Source organism: Oncorhynchus gorbuscha, unplaced genomic scaffold (assembly GCF_021184085.1).
Source record: "Oncorhynchus gorbuscha isolate QuinsamMale2020 ecotype Even-year unplaced genomic scaffold, OgorEven_v1.0 Un_scaffold_2236, whole genome shotgun sequence".
Taxonomy (NCBI): Eukaryota; Metazoa; Chordata; class Actinopteri; order Salmoniformes; family Salmonidae; genus Oncorhynchus; species Oncorhynchus gorbuscha.
Window position 1 is genome coordinate 5,001 of NW_025746801.1, and position 24,043 is coordinate 29,043.

A 24,043-nucleotide genomic window follows, 5' to 3' on the forward strand; every position below is an offset into this window, starting at 1 on the left:
GATAGAGAGAGAGAGAAACTGAGATAGAGAGAGATAAACTGAGATAGAGAGAGAGAGAAACTGAGATAGAGAGAGATAAACTGAGATAGAGAGAGAGAGAAACTGAGATAGAGAGAGATAAACAGAGAGAGAGATAAACTGAGATAGAGAGAGAGAGAAACTGAGATAGAGAGAGATAAACTGAGATAGAGAGAGAGAAACTGAGATAGAGAGAGATAAACTGAGATAGAGAGAGAGAGAAACTGAGATAGAGAGAGATAAACTGAGATAGAGAGAGAAACTGAGATAGAGAGAGAGATAAACAGAGAGAGAGATAAACTGAGATAGAGAGAGAGAGAAACTGAGATAGAGAGAGAGATAAACAGATAGAGAGGGAGAGATAAACAGATAGAGAGAGAGATAAACTGAGATAGAGAGAAACTGAGATAGAGAGAGAGAAACTGAGATAGAGAGAGAGAGAAACTGAGATAGAGAGAGATAAACTGAGATAGAGAGAGAAACTGAGATAGAGAGAAACTGAGATAGAGAGAGATAAACAGATAGAGAGAGAGAGAAACGGAGATAGAGAGAGAGAGAGAGAGAGAAACGGAGATAGAGAGAGAGATAAACTGAGATAGAGAGAGAGAGAAACGGAGATAGAGAGAGAGAGAGAGAGAAACGGAGATAGAGAGAGAGATAAACTGAGATAGAGAGAGAGAGAGAAACAGATATATGGAGAGAGAAACTGAGATATATGGAGAGAGAAACTGAGATATATGGAGAGAGAAACTGAGGTAGAGAGAAACTGAGATATATGGAGAAAGAAACTGAGAGAGCGAGAGAGAGAGAGAGAGAGAGAGAGAGAGAGAGACTGAGATAGAGATAATAAAGAGAAATAGAGCCTGTCTCTCTCTTTGTCTCAGTCATTTGACCCTCAGGACCTGAGATGTTATTCACCTCAATGTTATTTATTTATCCTACTCTGCCAGTGCTCTTTATCCAGACATTACCGACTCCTGTCCCTTGATCATAGCCTGCCAACAAGATGTCTGATATGTATCTTCAGGACCCACTCCACAGATCTGTTCTCCTGGAACACAATTTCCCTTTACACAGGAGCCCAGCCAAGCTCAGCCTGTGTTTTACTATCAAATCAAATCATATGTTATTTGTCACATGCACCGAATATAACAGGTGTAGACATTACAGTGAAATGCTTATACTTACAAGCCCTTAACCAACAGGACTACCTAGACGTTTAATGTATCCAGACTGAAATTTGAAACATATCACTGGTCAAAGGACATCCCCAGGAGGAAGTTATGCAGGGTTTTCAAAGATCACTGATTCCTAGAAGAGTGTACCAATCTTTACACCCTGTGCCCCTAACCAATGGGAATAGCATTTATTTCAGCAAAACAATTAAGTCACGCACAGGGACGATGGAGATGCTAAATGTCAAGACCTCAGGCTGTGTCATTGAGCTGAGGGAGATAGTTGTCTGGGCTACTCTGCTGGATCTTTGCTCCCAGGCGTGTGTGATTCTGAAGGCCTTTCCCACTCAGACAAAAACAGACAAACACAAAGCGTGTTCGTTCAAGTGAGGGAGCACACTTACAAACCACATGCAATCACACACACACACACACACACACACACACATGCGCACGCGCACGCGCACGCGCACGCGCACGCGCACGCACACACACACACACACACACACACACACACACACACACACACACACACACACACACACACACACACACACACGCACACGCACGTGCACACACGTGCACACACGCACACGCACACACTCACACACACACACCTGTCATACACTATAGTGAAGTTAAGGACACAGCAGAATCACACAATATATTTCCACCTCCTCATTGCCTAAGGCTGTATAGGCTCCACAGCAGAGAGAAACCATGAGAGAGCCAGGTGAAACTCACTGTCATCACTGTCAAAGTTGGTCAACATTTTGTGATAAACACATACACACACACACAAGCACACACACAGAGGTAGAGAGAGAGAGAGAGTCCATGGATTCCTATTTTCCTCTCCTGGAAGAGAGTATTATCATGAATTAATCCACATAGGGCATCACTACAATCTAGTATACTGGTTTTGGAATACACCAGAGGGGTTGGTGTACACCAGAGGGGTTAGTGTACACCAGAGGGGTTGGTATACACCAGAGGGGTTGGTATACACCAGAGGGGTTAGTGTACACCAGAGGGGTTAGTGTACACCAGAGGGGTTGGTATACACCAGAGGGGTTAGTTGGTATACACCAGAGGGGTTGGTATACACCAGAGGGGTTGGTATACACCAGAGGGTTTGGTATACACCAGAGGGGTTGGTATACACCAGAGGGGTTGGTATACACCAGAGGGGGTAAGTTGGTATACAACAGAGGGGTTGGTATTCACCAGAGGGGGTTAGTTGGTATACACCAGAGGGGTTGGTATACACCAGAGGGGTTGGTATACACCAGAGGGGGTTAGTTGGTATACACCAGAGGGGGTTAGTTGGTATACACCAGAGGGGGTTAGTTGGTATACACCAGAGGGGGTTAGTTGGTATACACCAGAGGGGGTTAGTTCGTATACACCAGAGGGGTTGGTATACACCAGAGGGGCCGGTATACACCAGAGGGGTTGGTATACACCAGAGGGGTTGGTATACACCAGAGGGGTTGGTATACACCAGAGGAGTTAGTTCGTATACACCAGAGGGGTTGGTATACACCAGAGGAGTTAGTTCGTATACACCAGAGGGGTTGGTATACACCAGAGGAGTTAGTTCGTATACACCAGAGAGGTTGGTATACACCAGATGGGTTCGTATACACCAGATGGGTTCGTATACACCAGAGGGGTTGGTATACACCAGAGGAATTAGTTGGTATACACCAGAGGGGTTGGTATACACCAGAGGGGTTGGTATACACCAGAGGGGTTGGTATACACCAGAGGGGTTGGTATACACCAGAGGAGTTAGTTCGTATACACCCGAGGGGTTGGTATACACCAGAGGAGTTAGTTCGTATACACCAGAGGGGTTGGTATACACCAGAGGAGTTAGTTCGTATACACCAGAGAGGTTGGTATACACCAGATGGGTTCGTATACACCAGATGGGTTCGTATACACCAGAGGGGTTGGTATACACCAGAGGAATTAGTTGGTATACACCAGAGGGGTTGGTATACACCAGAGGGGTTGGTATACACCAGAGGGGTCGGTATACACCAGAGGGGTTGGTGTACACCAGAGAGGGTTAGTTGGTATACATCAGAGGTGTTGGAATACACCAGAGGGGTTGGAATACACCAGAGGGGTTGGAATACACCAGAGGGGTTGGAATACACCAGAGGGGTTGGTATACACCAGAGGGGTTGGAATACACCAGAGGGGTTGGTATACACCAGAGGGGGTTAGTTGGTATACACCATAGGAGTTTGTGTACACCAGAGGGATTGGTGTACACCAGAGGGGGTTAGTTGGTATACACCAGAGGGGTTGGAATACACCAGAGGGGTTGGTATACACCAGAGGGGTCGGTATAAACCAGAGGGGTTAGTTGGTATACACCAGAGGGGTTGGTATACACCAGAGGGGTTGGTATACACCAGAGGGGTCGGTATACACCAGAGGGGTTCGTATACACCAGAGGGGTCGGTATACACCAGAGGGGTCGGTATACACCAGAGGGGTCGGTATACACCAGAGGGGTTAGTTGGTATACACCAGAGGGGTTGGTGTACACCAGAGAGGGTTAGTTGGTATACATCAGAGGGGTTGGTATACACCAGAGGGGTTGGAATACACCAGAGGGGTTGGAATACACCAGAGGGGTTGGAATACACCAGAGGGGTTGGTATACACCAGAGGGGTTGGAATACACCAGAGGGGTTGGAATACACCAGAGGGGTTGGTATACACCAGAGGGGGTTAGTTGGTATACACCATAGGAGTTTGTGTACACCAGAGGGATTGGTGTACACCAGAGGGGTTAGTTGGTATACACCAGAGGGGTTGGTATACACCAGAGGGGTTGATATACACCAGAGGGGTTGGTATACACCAGAGGGGTTGATATACACCAGAGGGGTAGGTATACACCAGATGGGTTGGTATACACCAGAGGGGTTGATATACACCAGAGGGGTAGGTATACACCAGAGGGGTTAGTTGGTATACACCAGAGGGGTTGGTATACACCAGAGGGGTTAGTTCGTATACACCAGAGGGGTTGGTATCCACCAGAGGGGTTGGTATACACCAGAGGGGTTGGTATACACCAGAGGGGTTGGTATACACCAGAGGGGTTGATATACACCAGAGGGGTAGGTATACACCAGAGGGGTTGGTATACACCAGAGGGGTAGGTATACACCAGAGGGGTTGGTATACACCAGAGGGGTTGATATACACCAGAGGGGTAGGTATACACCAGAGGGGTTGGTATACACCAGATGGGTTGGTATACACCAGAGGGGTTGGAATACACCAGAGGGGTTGGAATACACCAGAGGGGTTGGTATACACCAGAGGGGGTTAGTTGGTATACACCATAGGAGTTTGTGTACACCAGAGGGATTGGTGTACACCAGAGGGGGTTAGTTGGTATACACCAGAGGGGTTCGTATACACCAGAGGGGTTGGTATACACCAGAGGAGTTAGTTGGTATACACCAGAGGGGTTGGTATACACCAGAGGGGTTGGTATACACCAGAGGGGTTGGTATACACCAGAGGGGTCGGTGTACACCAGAGAGGGTTAGTTGGTATACATCAGAGGAGTTAGTTGGTATACACCAGAGGGGTTGGTATACACCAGAGGGGTTGGTATACACCAGAGGGGTTGGTATACACCAGACGGGTCGGTATACACCAGAGGGGTTGGTGTACACCAGAGAGGGTTAGTTGGTATACATCAGAGGTGTTGGAATACACCAGAGGGGTTGGTATACACCAGAGGGGTTGGAATACACCAGAGGGGTTGGCATACACCAGAGGGGTTGGAATACACCAGAGGGGTTGGAATACACCAGAGGGGTTGGAATACACCAGAGGGGTTGGTATACACCAGAGGGGTTGGAATACACCAGAGGGGTTGGAATACACCAGAGGGGTTGGTATACACCAGAGGGGGTTAGTTGGTATACACCATAGGAGTTTGTGTACACCAGAGGGATTGGTGTACACCAGAGGGGGTTAGTTGGTATACACCAGAGGGGTTGGAATACACCAGAGGGGTTGGTATACACCAGAGGGGTCGGTATAAACCAGAGGGGTTAGTTGGTATACACCAGAGGGGTTGGTATACACCAGAGGGGTTGGTATACACCAGAGAGGTTGGTATACACCAGAGGGGTCGGTATACACCAGAGGGGTTCGTATACACCAGAGGGGTCGGTATACACCAGAGGGGTTAGTTGGTATACACCAGAGGGGTTGGTGTACACCAGAGAGGGTTAGTTGGTATACATTAGAGGTGTTGGAATACACCAGAGGGGTTGGTATACACCAGAGGGGTTGATATACACCAGAGGGGTAGGTATACACCAGATGGGTTGGTATACACCAGAGGGGTTGATATACACCAGAGGGGTAGGTATACACCAGAGGGGTTAGTTGGTATACACCAGAGGGGTTGGTATACACCAGAGGGGTTAGTTCGTATACACCAGAGGGGTTGGTATCCACCAGAGGGGTTGGTATACACCAGAGGGGTTGGTATACACCAGAGGGGTTGGTATACACCAGAGGGGTTGATATACACCAGAGGGGTAGGTATACACCAGAGGGGTTGGTATACACCAGAGGGGTAGGTATACACCAGAGGGGTTGGTATACACCAGAGGGGTTGATATACACCAGAGGGGTAGGTATACACCAGAGGGGTTGGTATACACCAGATGGGTTGGTATACACCAGAGGGGTTGGAATACACCAGAGGGGTTGGAATACACCAGAGGGGTTGGTATACACCAGAGGGGGTTAGTTGGTATACACCATAGGAGTTTGTGTACACCAGAGGGATTGGTGTACACCAGAGGGGGTTAGTTGGTATACACCAGAGGGGTTCGTATACACCAGAGGGGTTGGTATACACCAGAGGAGTTAGTTGGTATACACCAGAGGGGTTGGTATACACCAGAGGGGTTGGTATACACCAGAGGGGTTGGTATACACCAGAGGGGTCGGTGTACACCAGAGAGGGTTAGTTGGTATACATCAGAGGAGTTAGTTGGTATACACCAGAGGGGTTGGTATACACCAGAGGGGTTGGTATACACCAGAGGGGTTGGTATACACCAGAGGGGTCGGTATACACCAGAGGGGTTGGTGTACACCAGAGAGGGTTAGTTGGTATACATCAGAGGTGTTGGAATACACCAGAGGGGTTGGTATACACCAGAGGGGTTGGAATACACCAGAGGGGTTGGCATACACCAGAGGGGTTGGAATACACCAGAGGGGTTGGAATACACCAGAGGGGTTGGAATACACCAGAGGGGTTGGTATACACCAGAGGGGTTGGAATACACCAGAGGGGTTGGAATACACCAGAGGGGTTGTTATACACCAGAGGGGGTTAGTTGGTATACACCATAGGAGTTTGTGTACACCAGAGGGATTGGTGTACACCAGAGGGGGTTAGTTGGTATACACCAGAGGGGTTGGAATACACCAGAGGGGTTGGTATACACCAGAGGGGTCGGTATAAACCAGAGGGGTTAGTTGGTATACACCAGAGGGGTTGGTATACACCAGAGGGGTTGGTATACACCAGAGAGGTTGGTATACACCAGAGGGGTCGGTATACACCAGAGGGGTTCGTATACACCAGAGGGGTCGGTATACACCAGAGGGGTTAGTTGGTATACACCAGAGGGGTTGGTGTACACCAGAGAGGGTTAGTTGGTATACATTAGAGGTGTTGGAATACACCAGAGGGGTTGGTATACACCAGAGGGGTTGGAATACACCAGAGGGGTTGGAATACACCAGAGGGGTTGGAATACACCAGAGAGGTTGGTATACACCAGAGGGGTTGGAATACACCAGAGGGGTTGGAATACACCAGAGGGGTTGGTATACACCAGAGGGGGTTAGTTGGTATACACCATAGGAGTTTGTGTACACCAGAGGGATTGGTGTACACCAGAGGGGGTTAGTTGGTATACACCAGAGGGGTTGGAATACACCAGAGGGGTTGGTATACACCAGAGGGGTCGGTATAAACCAGAGGGGTTAGTTGGTATACACCAGAGGGGTTGGTATACACCAGAGGGGTTGATATACACCAGAGGGGTTGGTATACACCAGAGGGGTTGATATACACCAGAGGGGTAGGTATACACCAGATGGGTTGGTATACACCAGAGGGGTTGATATACACCAGAGGGGTAGGTATACACCAGAGGGGTTAGTTGGTATACACCAGAGGGGTTGGTATACACCAGAGGGGTTAGTTCGTATACACCAGAGGGGTTGGTATACACCAGAGGGGTTGGTATACACCAGAGGGGTTGATATACACCAGAGGGGTAGGTATACACCAGAGGGGTTGGTATACACCAGAGGGGTAGGTATACACCAGAGGGGTTGGTATACACCAGATGGGTTGGTATACACCAGAGGGGTCGATATACACTGGAGGGGTTGGTATAAACCAGAGGGGTTAGTTGGGATACACCAGAGGGGTTGGTATACACCAGAGGGATTAGTTCGTATACACCAGAGGGGTTGGTATACACCAAGGGGTTTAGTTGGTATACACCAGAGGGGTTGGTATACACCAAGGGGTTTAGTTGGTATACACCAGAGGGGTTGGTATACACCAAGGGGTTTAGTAGGTATACACCAGAGGGGTTGGTATACACCAAGGGGTTTAGTTGGTATACACCAGAGGCCAGGATCAAACAGCAGCAATGGGTTATAGGAACAGCACTGGAGCCCAAAACACACGAAGCACTCACTGCCCATGGTCTGTCTGGTGCTGCTGCCCTGAATCTGTCAGAACTACAGAGAATAGAGAGAACAAGGTGGGGGAGAGAGAAATGGAAAGAGTGAGAGAGAGAGTGAGAGAGAGAGAGAGAGAGAGAGAGAGAGAGAGAGAGAGAGAGAGAGAGAGAGAGAGAGAGAGAGAGAGAGAGAGAGAGAGAGAGAGTGACAAAAAAAGAGTTGTCACTCTTTTGTTCTGACTCCTCTATTTTAAACGTAACCTTTATTTAACTAGGCGAGTCGGTTCAGAACAAATTCTTATTTACAATGATGGCCTACTGGGGAACAGAGGGTTAACTGCCTTGTTCATGGGCAGAACGACAGATTTTTACCTTGTCAGCTCAGGGATTCGATCCCAAAGCTCTAACCACTACGATACCTGCCGCTCCATTATCTGTAAGGAACAGTGTCTTGTGTTTAGGATCACCCTGACCAGTCCAGCTCTGGTCGAAACATATTTGCATTCACAGCATCATGCTGGGCATCTGTGCATTTGTGTGTGTGTGTGGGGGGGGGGGGCACTCATCACCCATCAACCAAAACATTTCTTAGCTGAATAAAACACACACACACACACGCTAAAAAAGTCAGATGTTCAGTCACTGTGTATGGTAAAAGCTTCAGGTCACACACACTGCTCCTGTGACAGACAGACAGAGGGACCATGTTCACACTAATTCACCCCCAACTCTGACACACACACACACACACACACACACACACACACACACACACACACACACACACACACACACACACACACACACACACACACACACACACACACACACACACACACACACACACACACACACACACACACACACACACACACACACACACACACACACACACACACACACACACACACACACACAGACAGCAAGGTGAGCCGACTTTGGCAGCAGGCACTGGGGCTGCTATTCCCTCTGCAACCTGCTGGAGCCACACCGTTTCACCCCCAACCAAATCATTACCACACAGCATCAGCGTCCACATTATGAATGCAGCCAGAATGAACTCTGGGTTCGAACACACAGAATGTCCTATTAATAAATGCCTGAATCACTCAGGCTCCCACCCAGCAAAATAGGCCAAGGTACAGACAGTTTTAGTAGCTTTATACCTGTATGCTACTTTAAGGAGCCTATAAACCTTGTTTCAAATCAATTGTAACTGAGAATATCGTATATAACTTTTTTTCACCCCCGGTTTCTGTTCTACAGGACATTGTCACCTGACAGACTTCAACATCGCTGCCATCGTCAAAGACGATCTAAGAGCCACATCTATCGCAGGGACAAAACCATACATGGGTAAATAACTACACTAACTTATACCACTGAGCTAATGGAATGATGACACAGCTCAGTACTGCATCTTCCTAGTTCCAGAGGAACTATATCTACCTCCCTTCCAATGTGGATGCTCATGTTCCTTAGATGTTCTTCTTCTCAGACAGGATCAATATTGTTCCTTCTGCTCTGGGGGTTTCGATGCAAAGTAATAGAATTACAGACGGATTAGAATGTGGAGTTCATTGACCCTGGGTCCTCTGCGACCGGTGAGTCTCGTCCAACATGATTAAGAGGCGTGACTGATGGACCGGTTAAGTGGGACTGACGCAGAGAAAGCAGGAGGGAACAGATGAGATATAGGCTGGAGGGATGGAGGAGGAGAGGATGTTTAAAAATGATTCTTGACCATTTGGGTCCAGATGATCTATAATTCAATATTTCATATTCCAAGTTTTCAGATAGTGAAAAGTTGTCTGAAGGACCTGAGTCCTATTTACAGGGTGGGCTTCGAAGTGCTCAGTTCTATGGCAGTTTTATGTAAGCTGTTAGTAGCAGTTTTATGTAAGCTGTTAGTAGCAGTTTTATGTAAGCTGTTAGTAGCAGTTTTATATAAGCTGTTAGTAGCTGTTAGTAGCTGTTAGTAGCAGTTAGTAGCTGTTAGTAGCTGTTAGTAGCTGTTAGTAGCTATTAGTATCTGTTAGTAGCAGTTTTATGTAAGCTGTTAGTAGCTGTTAGTAGCAATTAGTAGCTGTTAGTAGCTGTTAGTAGATGTTAGTAGCTGTTAGTAGCTGTTTTGAGGGGTTCCATTTGAAAGTTTGTTTTATCAGTACCACCACTAATTCAGTCTCCAGGCTTGTTGTGTAATAATAACAGCTGTTTGGCCTCTCTCTCTCTCTCTCTCTCCCTCCGTCTCCCCCCTCCTCCCTCCCCAGCCCCGGAGCTGTTTCAGCCACACGAGGGGACACATCCTGGCTACTCCTTCTCTGTGGACTGGTGGTCTCTGGGTGTCACTGCCTACGAGCTGCTGCGAGGACAGGTACAGAAACACAGTTCAGCACATCTCGGCCTGTGAATAACACATCCTAAAACCTACAAAACAATGATTTTCCTGCTCCTAGAATAGCCCTTTAAGTAAGAGAAGAAGGGACTGTAACAACACCTTTCTCTCTGAGCCCTTGAGGTGACCCCTTAATATAACCATGGAAATAAAATACCCGTCTAGCCCAGCTTCACTGTTCAGATGGGGGTGTGATTACCGTAGCCTGGTCCTAGGTCCATTTGTGTTGTTTTGCCAACAGATCAGGGACCAGGCTATGGTTACCCTGGTGCATTTATTTAGTTAAGAGAGGAAAAGACAGGTAGGGGAGGGACTACCACTAAGCCCCTGCTGGGTACTTGACAAGATCAGGCTGTATAGCAGCCCTCTGAGCCCTCTCTCCTCAGGCCCTGCTGGACTTTGAGCCCCGTCTCCCCAGATCTCCTCAGGCCCTGCTGGACTTTGAGCCCCGTCTCCCCAGCTCTCCTCAGGCCCTGCTGGACTTTGAGCCCCGTCTCCCCAGCTCTCCTCAGGCCCTGCTGGACTTTGAGCCCCGTCTCCCCAGCTCTCCTCAGGCCCTGCTGGACTTTTAGCCCCGTCTCCCCAGCTCTCCTCATGCCCTGCTGGACTTTTAGCCCGTCTCCCCAGCTCTCCTCAGGCCCTGCTGGACTTTTAGCCCCGTCTCCCCAGCTCTCCTCAGGCCCTGCTGGACTTTGAGCCCCGTCTCCCCGTCTCCCCAGCTCTCCTCACCGTCACAGACCCACCCATCATCTATCCAAAACACAGGAAAATGGTCTCTCCCCTGAGAGAGAGAGAACAGAGCATAAGGCTGATCTGTTCTGGTCTACTACTAGACCTGGAAACCCACATTTAGACTTTTCTCTTCAGGCAGTTTGATGGACTTCCGCATGTATATCTGTATATATGAGGACCCGGTGACCTCGACAACCTCTGTGGGATAATAATGCTACGTCTTGGTCCTCCAGAGGCCGTACATCATGCGTTCCAGCATGCCGGCCAATGAGATCCTCCAGATGTTCCACAAGGTCAACCCCAGCTACCCCATGGCCTGGTCTCTGGAGATCAAGTCTCTGCTCAGAAAGGTACAGAAAGAACTACAGACTTACTATAGGTGCCTGGTGACCTTAAATTTAACCCCTACTTTCCCTGAATTAATCATACATTGTTATTATACTGTATCTTATTGAAAATTGGCGACCTCTGGACCAAGACCTTGTTTACTTGAACTAGAGTTATATTTGACCCCTATATTCCTTGAATGACTAATATTGTTATTACATACTATGCTGATTGATTTGTGGGTCATAGATGCCATCTCCTTTGGTTATAATAGTAAACCTACAAGGCTACTGTAAATTATCAGATTCTATGTTGGTCATTCTTCACTGCAGTCATACTGTTGCATAGCTCAGTGCTCACATAGCCTACCACCACACCCCTCATCTACATTCCTGTGGTGCATGTGGTGTGTGTCAGATGTGCTTGCTTTAAAGCTCAGAAATGTTCCTCTCCCCAACTCCTGTCCTCTCCTCTTCCTCCTGTTTCTTCTTCCTGTCCTCTCCTCTTTCTCCTGCTCCTCATCCTCCTGTAATCTCCTCTGCCTCCTGCTACTCCTCTTCTCCTCCTCCTGCACCTCCTCTTACTCTTCTCTAGTTGCTGTGTATTGACGTGCACCAGAGAGTGTCCTGCCTGGCTGAGCTACAGGAACTGGACCTGCTGTCTGACGTCAACTGGGACTCCGTGCTCAACAAACAGCTTCCCCCCGGCTTCATCCCCAACGTGAGTCAGACCACAACAACGCTCCCACAACGCTCCCACAACGCTCCCACAGCCCAGACATACAAGCACGTCCAGACGGCCCCCTGCGGGTCTGAGAAGGCTGTTACTGGTTATTAGAGCTCAAGTCTCCCACACGCACACACACACACACACACACTACCTCAGCACCTCCTCAGGTGTTAGGGAGCAAGTGTTTGACAGGCAGGTAAAATTATGCATGCAAGGTAGTGCCGTCATAAGATGCCATGCAGGAGGTCAAGCTGTTCCGTTGGCATGGTAACATTTGGTGCCAGGGAGCGGAGCATCTTCTGCTTCAAACATTGATTCAAGAAGACTTACTTTGAAGTCAGTCTCTATCAGGTTCAGACTGATAATAACACTAGCGTCAGTCATCGGTTAAAGATGCATTATAAAGGTGTTGTTTCATTTCAGCCAATAGTTTTGAAAGTAGTAAAATTTTGCGTAATTTGGTCAGCTGCGTAATTAATTTCTGAGCCTATACATGTTACAAATTGAGAGTTCCAGCATTTTGCCAAGTCTCCACCCTTGCAAAAGGAATGTCTTAGCCCCCCCTTGTGGGCACACGTGCGAAGCACTCGAAGCAAAGCAGTTTAAGTACCGCCTTCGCCCAATCCTGATACATCCATATAAGCTGTCAGGCAAACCCAAAGACCAGAACTACTGCAGCTCGTTATCTCACACATCCCATTCAGTCCTGGGAGATTCTTTGGCCTACACACAGTAACTTCAATTCGTACAATATGTTACAATATGTTTTTAAGTGCATAAAATCCTGTTCAATCTCTTTAACAATACATCTGTTAGGACACGTTAGTAGCTGGAAATGGAAGGATCTGATTCCCTATAATGGTGTCTGATTATAGAGTGAATTCCCTGTAATGATGTCTGATTATAGAGTGAATTCCCTGTAATGATGTCTGATTATAGAGTGAATTCCCTGTAATGATGTCTGATTATAGAGTGAATTCCCTGTAATGATGTCTGATTATAGAGTGAATTCCCTGTAATGATGTCTGATTATAGAGTGAATTCCCTGTAATGGTGTCTGATTATAGAGTGAATTTCCTGTAATGATGTCTGATTATAGAGTGAATTCCCTGTAATGGTGTCTGATTATAGAGTGAATTTCCTGTAATGATGTCTGATTATAGAGTGAATTCCCTGTAATGGTGTCTGATTATAGAGTGAATTCCCTGTGGTCACTACATCGGGCCAGTCAGGAGAGATGGGGAGGGTCGATGGACTGAATGGACAGCCTCTCTCTCCAGAATAAAAGCTTCATCCTCTGTTCCTCTTCCAGAGGCGGAGGCTCAACTGCGACCCCACCTTTGAGTTGGAGGAGATGATTCTGGAGTCTAAACCGCTGCACAAGAAGAAGAAGAGACTAGCCAGGAAGACCAGAGAGCAGGGTTCTGACGGGTCCCCCCAGGTAAAGCCTCCCCTAACAACAAACACATGCCTCTCAATGGTTCCATCCATTCCACAGGTCACCATCTGTGTGTCCATTTGGCTCGGCGGCAGGTGATAAGTAGCCTTTTAGTTTGACCAGAGTGGCGTAATGAAAGAAGCACATTTGTCATCCGAGTAAATGACCAACGTGGACGTTCCGTGCATGAGGGAGAAGAAGAATGCAATCACTCTCTTTCCCTATTTTCTTTTTTTCTCTTGTTCACTCTCTCACATAAATCAGACATGTCCTCTGGGTGTTTACACAAAGGTTAATTTGATCCCCCAGTAAAAGAGGCCTGATGGTGGGGGTGAAACACACACACACACATGGTTAATAAAAAGAGCTGGAAAGGTTGGCATCAGTGATTTCATTAAAGGTGGGCATTCATCAAGCTTTCTCCTCCGTTTATGGGCAGCAGTGCTGCTCTTTACTGGACAGGCCTGGCCGCTGCTAATGATGCCCCTGGTTCTGGTTCACTACAACACTACTGTGTGGATGCTCTATCAGACGTGATAGACAGTCCAACAACCTGTCAGCATGATCTTCTACTCCTGTCCTGTCCCTTCTTCTCCTCTTCTCTCTCCTCTCTCCTTTTTTTCTCTCCTCCCTCCTTTCTCTCCTCCCTCTTCTTGTCTCTTTCTCCCTCCTTTTATTTCTTATTCTTATCCATATTTTTTTAACTGCATTGTTGGTTAGGGGCTTGTAAGTCAGCATTTCACTGTAAGGTTTTACACCTGTTCTATTCGACGCATGTGACTAATACAATTTGATTTGATTTGATTTCTCTTTCCTCCCTCCTTTCTCTCTCTTCCCTCCTCTTATCTCTCTCCTCTTTCTTTCTTCCTTCCTTTCTCTCTCCTCTCGTCTCCCTCCTTTCTCTCCTCCCTATTTTCTCTCTCCTCCCACCTCCTTTCTCCCTCCTCTCTCTTCCCTCCTTTCTCTCTCTCCCTCCTCCTTTCTCTCTCCTCCCTCCTCCTTTCTCTCTCTCCTTCCTCCTTTCTCCCTCCTCCATCTTCCCTCCCTACTCTCTCTTCCCTCCTTTCTCTCTCTCGCTCCTCCTTTCTCTCTCTCCCTCCTCCTTTCTCTCTCTCCCTCCTCCTTTCTCCCTCCTCTCTTTTCTCTCCCCCCTCTCTCTTCCCTCCTTTCTCTCTCTCCCTCCTCCTTTCTCTCTCTCCCTCCTTTCTCTCTCTCCCTCATTTTTCTCTCTCCCTCCAACTTTCTCTCTCCTCCCTCCTCCTTTTATCTCTACTCTCTACTCTCCCTTATTTATTCAGTACCCGAAGACTGTCTCTGTTGCCATCCCAGTGTGAGTGAGTGAGTTACAACAGCCTTTAATGGGCTTTTAAAAGTTGTTTACCCAAGAAGAGGTGCCCATGAATTCACATGAGTGGAGGGACTGTTTTGGCTAAACAGGAGCTACTTAACGCATCACATGTCTAGAGTCGATGTGCAATAATAAGCCAGACCTGGCCCCAAATTGAGTCATGTTTTATGAAAGCTGACAACTGTTATGGTGAAGCCCAAGTGGATCTCAGCATGGTTAATCTTGCAGTGCTTCAGAAAGACACAATGCACTGTTCTTCACTGGGTTCATGGCTTAAAGAGTGTGTTGGACAAATCTGGAAAAATAGAAGCATGACCCTTACGGAAAAACCACATGAATTTCACGTGATCACGTGTTTCACATTTGATCTTGTGGTCACGTGATTTTATGTCACATTAATGTGATAATATTTTACTGTACAAGGCATTAATAATTGTATATGAATTTAATTTAAACAATCATGATTCCCTGCAGGTTTTGTCTTGTTCCCGGTTTGTTAAAGGGACGTCCCCATGGTCCCCTGGAGGTTTTTGTATAGTTGCGGTGAAAATATTGTAAATCTAAAACATGTTACTGTATTTTTACAGCTAAATAAAGGTGTTAATGTTAAGGAACAGTATGCTGCTGTATGGTGATACATTTTCAAATCAAATCCTATTTTATTTGTCACATACACATGGTTAGCAGATGTTAATGCGAGTGTAGCGAAATGCTTGTGCTTCTAGTTTCCGACAATGCAGTAATAACCAACGAGTAATCTAACCTAAAAATTCCACAACTACTACCTTATACACACAAGTGTAAAGGGATGAAGAATATGTACATAAAGATATATGAATGAGTGATGGTACAGAACGGCATAGGCAAGATGCAGTAGATGGTATAGAGTACAGTATATACATATACATATGAGATGAGTAATGTAGGGTATGTAAACATTATATTAAGTGGCATTGTTTAAAGTGGCTAGTGATACATTTTTACATCAATTCCCATCAATTTCCATTATTAAAGTGGCTGGAGTTGAGTCAGTGTGTTGGCAGCAGCCACTCAATGTTAGTGGTGGCTGTTTAACAGTCTGATGGCTGTTACGCATCCCTTTTGGCCCGACAGTCTAGGGGGGATGGTAATGAGACCCGTAACATAACTCATGCAAATTATTATTGTGACAAAGTAAAAGTGTGAACGAAATAACCACGACAACAGAAATCTACCGTCAAACTCCAGGTTTATTTATAAACACACGGTAATGGGGGGAGCAGGAAAAGGGGCTGAGCTGGACCCAAGGAAAGAAACAATAAATATACAAAAACACACCCCTAAGCTAGACTAGCCTACATTAACAACAGCTAACTAACTAACCAGAAATACAGTGGGTGGTCCGCCCAGTTCTAACTAGTGTATTTAACAAAGTTCACCTACGGGTAGTGTATGCCCATGGGCGACTTGTCTTGGTTTCCCCCTTTTCCCACCAGCAAACAAACAAACACCATAACCAAAAACAATACTCACAGGTGATGACAAAGTGCTATGGAGGTGCTTTAAACAAAAGAGAGGTTAAGACACAAAGCGAGAGAAAAACACAGAGACCTACAGACATGGCATTTACAGAGAGATTGAGCTGAGTTTTGAGCTGCGCTGAGCTTGAGATTGATTGGGGAGTGATGGTTTTCACCTGTGAGGGGAGAAGGAGAGAAGAGAAACACACACACAGGATACACACACAGGATAACTGTATCCGTAACACTCCCACCCTTAAAAGAGCAACCCTAGGGGTTGCGACTACAGTATTTCAATGAATACTCATTACAAAGCAACAACCTTGCAAAACATACAGAAATCATTTTCACACACGAGACAAAGCATCTGCCAACACATTATCAGAACCCTTTTTGTGGCGGATCTCCAAATTATAATTTTGTACAATCAGCGCCCAACGCATAAGGCGCTGGTTCTGGTTGTACATTCGGTGGAGAAAAACTAAGGGGTTATGGTCAGTATATACAATCACGGGTAGGGCACTGGAACCAATATATACTTCAAAGTATTGCAGAGCCAACAACAAAGCAAGAGCTTCTTGTTCTATTGTCGCATAGTTTGTTTGACATTTTTTAAATTTACGTGAAAAATAACAAACGGGATGATCCACTCCACTCTTGTCCTGCTGCAGTAGAACAGCACCAGCACCTCTGGCACTAGCATCTACCTCGAGTTTGAACGGTTGTTTAAAATCTGGAGCAGCAAGTACAGGTGTACTACATATGAGTGCTTTCGCTGATTCAAAAGCTCTCTTACAATCAGAGGACCACACAAATGATCTAGCCGGACTAAGCAAATCGGTCAATGGAGCAACTACCGCAGAGAAATTTTTACAGAAGCTACGGTAGTAGCCAACCATCCCTAGAAAGCGGCGTAGCTCTCGTCTGGTGGTAGGTGCAGGGAATGCAGTTATAGCCAAGACCTTGGCACCAACAGGGCGCACCTGTCCATGGCCAACCTCTTTACCGAGATAGGTAACAGTAGCCTTCCCAAACTCGCACTTTGCCAAGTTCAGGGTTAGAGAAGCAGCTGCCAACCGTTCACATACTACCCTTAGCGAGTAAACATGATCTGACCACTCAGACGAATAAATCACTAGGTCATCAAGGTATGCACTACAATTAGGAACGCCAGCTAATACGGAGTTAACCAGTCGTTGGAAAGTGGCTGGTGCATTTCGCATCCCAAAAGCCATAACTGAGTACTGTTGGAAGTTGTCTGGGGTCACAAAGGCAGAAATCTCAGAAGCACGTGAAGTTAACGGAACCTGCCAGTAACCTTTTAAAAGGTCTAACTTAGTTACATACTTAGCAGCACCAATAGTGTCGATACAGTCGTCCAGTCGGGGTAACGGGAACGAATCTGGCATTGTGACAGAATTTACCTTTCGATAATCCGTACATAACCTGGACGTACCATCAGGTTTAGGAACCAAAATGCAAGGAGAACTCCAAGGGCTTGATCTTGGCTTAGCCAGGTCATTCTCCAACAAATATCTCACCTCATCCCTCATTATCTTCCTCTTGGAAGCGTTGATACGATATGGGTGTTGCTTGATAGGTGTAGCATTTCCAACATTAATGTCATGTTCCAACACATTTGTGCGAGTAGGAACGTCATTAAAGAGACATGGAAAACTGTGTAGTAGCCTCACAATATCATTGGCCTGTCCATCCATTAAATGAACCAGACCGGATTGGATAGACAGCAGCATTTCTGAGTTGGGCAATCTAACACACTGCTGCTGAGTATTGCGCAACTCCAAGCCATCAACATCATCAATATGACAGTCCACTATTATAGCAGTAGTAGCAGAGGGGACAGCAGTACCTTCCTCTGTTTTTGAACTCTCTAACTGTGTGATGGGTCGGGTGTGGTAAGCTTTCAACATGTTAATGTGACACACACGAGATTGGCGTTGTCTATCAGGAGTTTGAAGCACATAGTCAGTTTCACTTATTTTCTTTTCAATTAAATAAGGACCCGAGAAACGAGCTGACAGTGAAGATCCTGGAACAGGTAATAACACCAGTACTTGGTCACCTGGCTGTAGTGGACGAGAAACAGCCTCCTTATCATAGTGTCTTTTCATGCTCCTCTGTGAGGAAGACAGAGCTTCCTTTGCAAGAGCACAAGCTTGGTGTAGGCGCTCACGAAAGCGACTAACGTAGTCCAACACATTCTCATCTCTGGTACACAACTCTTGGGACAAGAACTGTTCTTTAAGGACTTTCATTGGTCCTCTCACTGTGTGACCAAACACCAGTTCAGCCGGGCTGAAACCTAGGGACTCCTGCACAGTTTCACGAGCAGCAAACAAAACTAGAGGAACTCCCTCATCCCAATCTTTCTCAGATTCCAAACAATATTTACGTAGCATAGACTTCAGTGTCTGATGCCATCTTTCAAGTGCACCCTGAGACTCTGGGTGATAGGCGCTTGACACACGGTGCATAATTGACAAGGATTTTAACACCTGCCTGAAGAGCTTGGATAGGAAATTGGTTCCTTGATCGCTTTGTACCACCCTAGGTAACCCGAATGTCGTGAATAATTTTATTAAGGCTTTACTCACTACCGGGGCTGTAATCCTTCTCAGAGGAATGGCCTCGGGGTATCTTGTAGCCATACACATTATCGTTAACAAAAACTGGTTACCCGATTTTGTCTTCGGTAACGGTCCGCCACAATCAACCACCACATGCTCGAATGGTTCACCTATGACAGATATGGGACAAAGAGGAGCGGGAGGAATAACCTGATTTGGTTTTCCTGTTATCTGACAGGTGTGGCATGTCCGACAGAACTGAGCCACATCTTGTTTTAAACCCGGCCAAAAGAAATGTCGAAGGATCCGATCATAAGTTTTTGTGATTCCTAAATGACCAGACCACTGGTGATCATGAGCAAGCGATAACACATTTTGTCGAAAGGCTGTAGAAATCACTATTTGGTAAACAGCATTCCAATCTCCATCCGCGTCAACATGGGATTTCCATATACGCATGAGGAGATTACCATCAATGAAGTAAGCCACGTTCTTCTTCTTCACATCTTCCAATGAGACAACACTAGAAAAACATTTAGCAAGCTTGTTGTCAAACTTTTGGTTAGCAATCAGCTGCTCACGAGTGACTGGTAACTGTATTGCATCAGCAATAAGTTCAACGTTCTTTGCTTCTTTCCTGGGCTGTTTGTCAGAGGTGATCAGCTTCTCAGATGTATCACACAATCCATCCTCTTGATCAACCTCTTTGAACAGAACAGTGTTCGACAAATCTATCTCGTCACCCTCTTGTCGTGCCTGAGCACGAGTGACAGCACAAGCGGGGAACCCATGTGGATAACTCTGTGCCAGCTCATTCGAGAGAGAGTGGTCACTTTTATCCAATACTTCCAATACGGGTACTACCTTTCCTCCGGCAATATCGTTACCCATTATAAAGGTCACACCTTTCACTGGCAACATAGGACGTACCCCCACTCTGAATATTCCACTGATTAACTCAGAGTGTACTTTCACAAAGTGCAATGGCACTGGGACAAAACCCATTTCAATACCCTGCACTAACACACTGGAACCACAGTATGTATCGTCAGATAAGGGCAACACATCAGACAATATAAACGACTGCGCCGCACCAGTATCTCTAAGGATTTTAACCGGCGTTGAGACGCTTCGTCATTCGTTAGGGACACAAACCCCTCGAAAATGAATGGTTCATAACGGCGGTCGGGGACTGAGACTTTCAAACTACCCTGAGGCACCTGTTTTGTTGCCGACCTCTTAACCGTGCGAATTAGAGCAACACCTGTTGGTGGCTTGGCACGAAGTGGCATCCCTTGTTTGCGTTTAAGCAGGAAGCAATCATTAATCATATGTCCTACTTTATGACAATAGAAATAATACTGCTGCTGGCCGACTAGGGCTAAAGGTAGGAAACTCAGTGGCTCTACTCTCGGTTTGAGCCGAAAACACACTCTTGTGCGTCAACACAAACTCGTCTGCCAACACAGACGCTTCTGCCAGACAGGATACTTTCTGTTCGTTTAGGTAAACTACAATGCGTTCGGGTAAGCAATTTTTAAACTCTTCCAACAAGATTAACTCCCGGAGAGAGTTGAAATCAGTTACCTTACTAGCAGCATGCCATTTATCAAACAGATTTCCCTTGTCTCTAGCAAATTCCACATAAGTCTTACTAGAAGACTTTCTATGAGACCTAAATCTCTGTCGGTATGCCTCAGGCACAAGCTCATAGGCACGAAGAACAGTAGCTTTGACCACTTCGTAATTCAAACTGTCCTCCAGAGGTAACGCTGACAAAACCTCTTGGGCTTTACCAGTTAATTTACACTGAAGTAATAGGCACCATACCTCTTCAGGCCATTTCAATGCTACGGCTATACGCTCAAATACACAAAAATAGGAGTCAACCTCCGACTCTCTGAACAAAGGTACTAAGGCAATCTGCCTACTAATGTCAAACGTGTTTGACACAGCAGGTGAGGAGGGCTAGCCTCGCTGTCTCTGCCTCCAGTTCCATCTGGCGCATTTTGAACTCCAACTGCCTTTGTTCTCTGTCTGCCTCAATTTTACACATCTCCAAATGCCGTTGTTCTCGTTCTTTTTCTGCCTCTATTTTCTCTGCAACTGGATCCTGCAATTCCTGATGGGCCGCCCCCAGTTGGTAAGAGTAGGTAACAACACATCTGCCACGCTTATCCTCAACACAGAGGGCCCTCAGGGGTGCTTGGTCAGTCCCCTCCTGTACTCCCTGTTCACTCATGACTGCACGGCCAGGCATAACTCCAACACCATCATTAAATTTGCCGATGACACAACAGTGGTAGGCCTGATCATCGACAACGACGAGCAAGCCTATAGGGAAGAGGTAAGTGATCTGGCTGTGTGGTGGCAGGACAACAACCTCTCCCTCAACATGATCAAGACAAAGGAGATGATTGTAGACTACAGGAAAAAAGGGCAGAGCATGCCCCCATTCTCATCGATGGGGTTGCAGTGGAGAAGGTTAAGAGCTTCAAGTTCCTTGGTGTCCACATCACCAACAAACTAACATGGTCCAAGCACACCAAGACAGTCGTGAAGAGGGCACGACAAAACCTATTCCCCCTCAGGAGACTGAATAGATTTGGCATGGGTCTTCACATCCTCAAAAGTTTCTGCAGCTGCACCATTGAGAGCATCCTGACTGGTTGCATCACTGCCTAGTATGGCAACTGCTCGGCCTCCAACTGCAAAGTGCTATAGAGCGTAATGCAAATGGCCCAGTACATGACCGGGGCCAAGCTTCCTGCCATCCAGGACCTCTATACCAGGCGTTGTCAGAGGAAGACCCTAATAATTGTCAAAGACTCCAGCCACCCTAGTCATAGACTGTTCTCTGTGTAGGTGTCCTGGAGGGCAGGTAGTTTGCCCCCGGTGATGCATTGTGCAGACCTCACTACCCTCTGGAGAGCGTTACGGTTGTGGGCGGAGCTACAACAGCTACAGAAAAGTTTGTGAGTGCTTTTGGTGACAAGCCAAATTTCTTCAGCCTCCTGAGGTTGAAGAGGCGCTGCTGCGCCTTCTTCACCACGCTGTCTGTGTGGGTGGACCAATTCAGTTTGTCCGTGATGTGTACGCCGAGGAACTTAAAACTTTCTACCCTCTCCACTACTGTCCTGTCGATGTGGATAGGGGGGTGCTTCCTCTGTTGTTTCCTGAAGTCCGCGATCATCTCCTTTGTTTAGTTGACGTAAAGTGTGAGGTTATTTTCCTGACACCACACTCCGAGGGCCCTCTGTTAAAACAGCCACCACTAACATTGAGTGGCTGCTGCCAACATACTGACTCAACTCCAGCCACTTTAATATTGGAAAAATGTATCACTAGCCACTTTAAACAATGCCACTTAATATAATGTTTACATACCCTACATTACTCATCTCATATGTATATACTGTACTCTATACCATCTACTGCATCTTGCCTATGCCGTTCTGTACCATTACTCATTCATATATCTTTATGTACATATTCTTTATCCCTTAACACTTGTGTGTATAAGGTAGCTGTTGTGGAATTGTAAGGTTAGATTATGCGTTGGTTATGACTGCATTGTCGGAAATAGAAGCACAAGAATTTCGCTACACTCCATTAACATCTGCTAACCATGTGTGTATGTGACAAATAAAATTTGATTTGATATGTTTTGATTTCTAAAGTCCGTATCATTTACAACTAAAGTTGCCAAATAACTCTAAATCTAATGTATATGATTTCTTTCAAATGATGCCTTTCACCCTCAATACCCTCACTTCGTATGTGCACTCAGGGCCAGCCTGAGGATTACAGGCGCTGCATGGTCAATCTGATGTCTGCATTGGCTGTGTAGCCTCAGGGCGTTCATACTTCTTGCGTTTCACGGAGCATTGCGCAACTGTTGAGCAGAGCTGTTGTGAAGGATGTTGTCAAGGAAGCAAGTTTGTGTTCATACAGGACCTCCCGCCCCCACCTACGTTCAACCAATCATGTCGATGTGGAGCTTTACAGAGCCCTCTGCATTGTTACACCATTTCTAGAGGCACAGAGCTCAGTTTGGCCATTGCTTCACCATTCATACAGCGCCTCCGACCACATTTTCGAATCAAGCATAAATTGGCTCTTAGGCAGATGGACGAGGGCAGGATTTTCTGAGCTAAACTGATCAAGGTGCATTGTAAGAAGAAGTGCCCACTTTGTCAAAGGCAGGGAAGCAAAATATGAATATTGTCCATTCCCAGTGCACCTCTCCAGTGTTCTGTTGGAGAGACGGTTCGCTGCAGCGCTCCACCAACATCCCGTAAAAAATATCATCTAACATAAACAGGTGCCGACATGTTAACAAACATCATATTCTAAAAACAGTACAGGTCAAATTAAAATGGACACTATGGAATGGACAGTGAGGCTTCTCTGTCCAGGAGTTTCATCCCCGTGGTCTAAATTGTCATTAATCGTAGAAAAAAATGCAATACTTCTGTAGTTCCCATTGTGTCAACACATTGCAAAAAGTCACAGGATAACTCCTGATAAAGTTGGATAGCTGATATTCAGAGCTTAAAGAGCCAAATGTATTATTCACAGGAATCAGGACTAATAAAGCCAATGCAATGTTTTACAAACAGTGGCCCTATCACATGGACCGGCATTCATGAAATGACATTGACAGGCTACACCGCAGTAAGCGCTGACCAACGGTCAATGTCTTTTGGATGTCCTGTCCAGACGGGCAGTCTTTTTTGTGTTTTACCAATTGTAGGCATACCACATAGAAGGGCATTGCTAAAATGACATTTCAGTTGACACAGTAGGCTATGAATCACTGAATCAAGGATAACTAGGAATAAAGTATATTGTCTGCTAAATGAACAAGCCGGGCCAGATAAAATACAGTTTTCCAACTCTGTTCTTATGAAATACATTTTCTTCATATCCTAATGTTTCTTTAGACCTGCCTAAAATAAAGAATGTATTTATTGTGATGGTGTGTATTAAATAGAGGTATTCTACTTTTTAAATGTAGG

General features: G+C 46.2%; 1 protein-coding gene across 1 annotated transcript in view; it reads left to right on the plus strand.

The window, feature by feature from the left end:
- LOC124025383 (serine/threonine-protein kinase 32A-like) overlaps positions 1-24,043 on the plus strand; it is a gene marked incomplete at its 5' end in the record, with an annotated part of 43,461 nt that overhangs the window by 2,602 nt on the left and 16,816 nt on the right. The window contains 5 exons of the mRNA XM_046338871.1: positions 9,233-9,322; positions 10,237-10,340; positions 11,327-11,443; positions 12,015-12,140; positions 13,462-13,590. Of these exons, the coding sequence (XP_046194827.1) occupies positions 9,233-9,322; positions 10,237-10,340; positions 11,327-11,443; positions 12,015-12,140; positions 13,462-13,590 (566 nt within the window). The remainder of the gene's footprint in view (positions 1-9,232; positions 9,323-10,236; positions 10,341-11,326; positions 11,444-12,014; positions 12,141-13,461; positions 13,591-24,043) is intronic.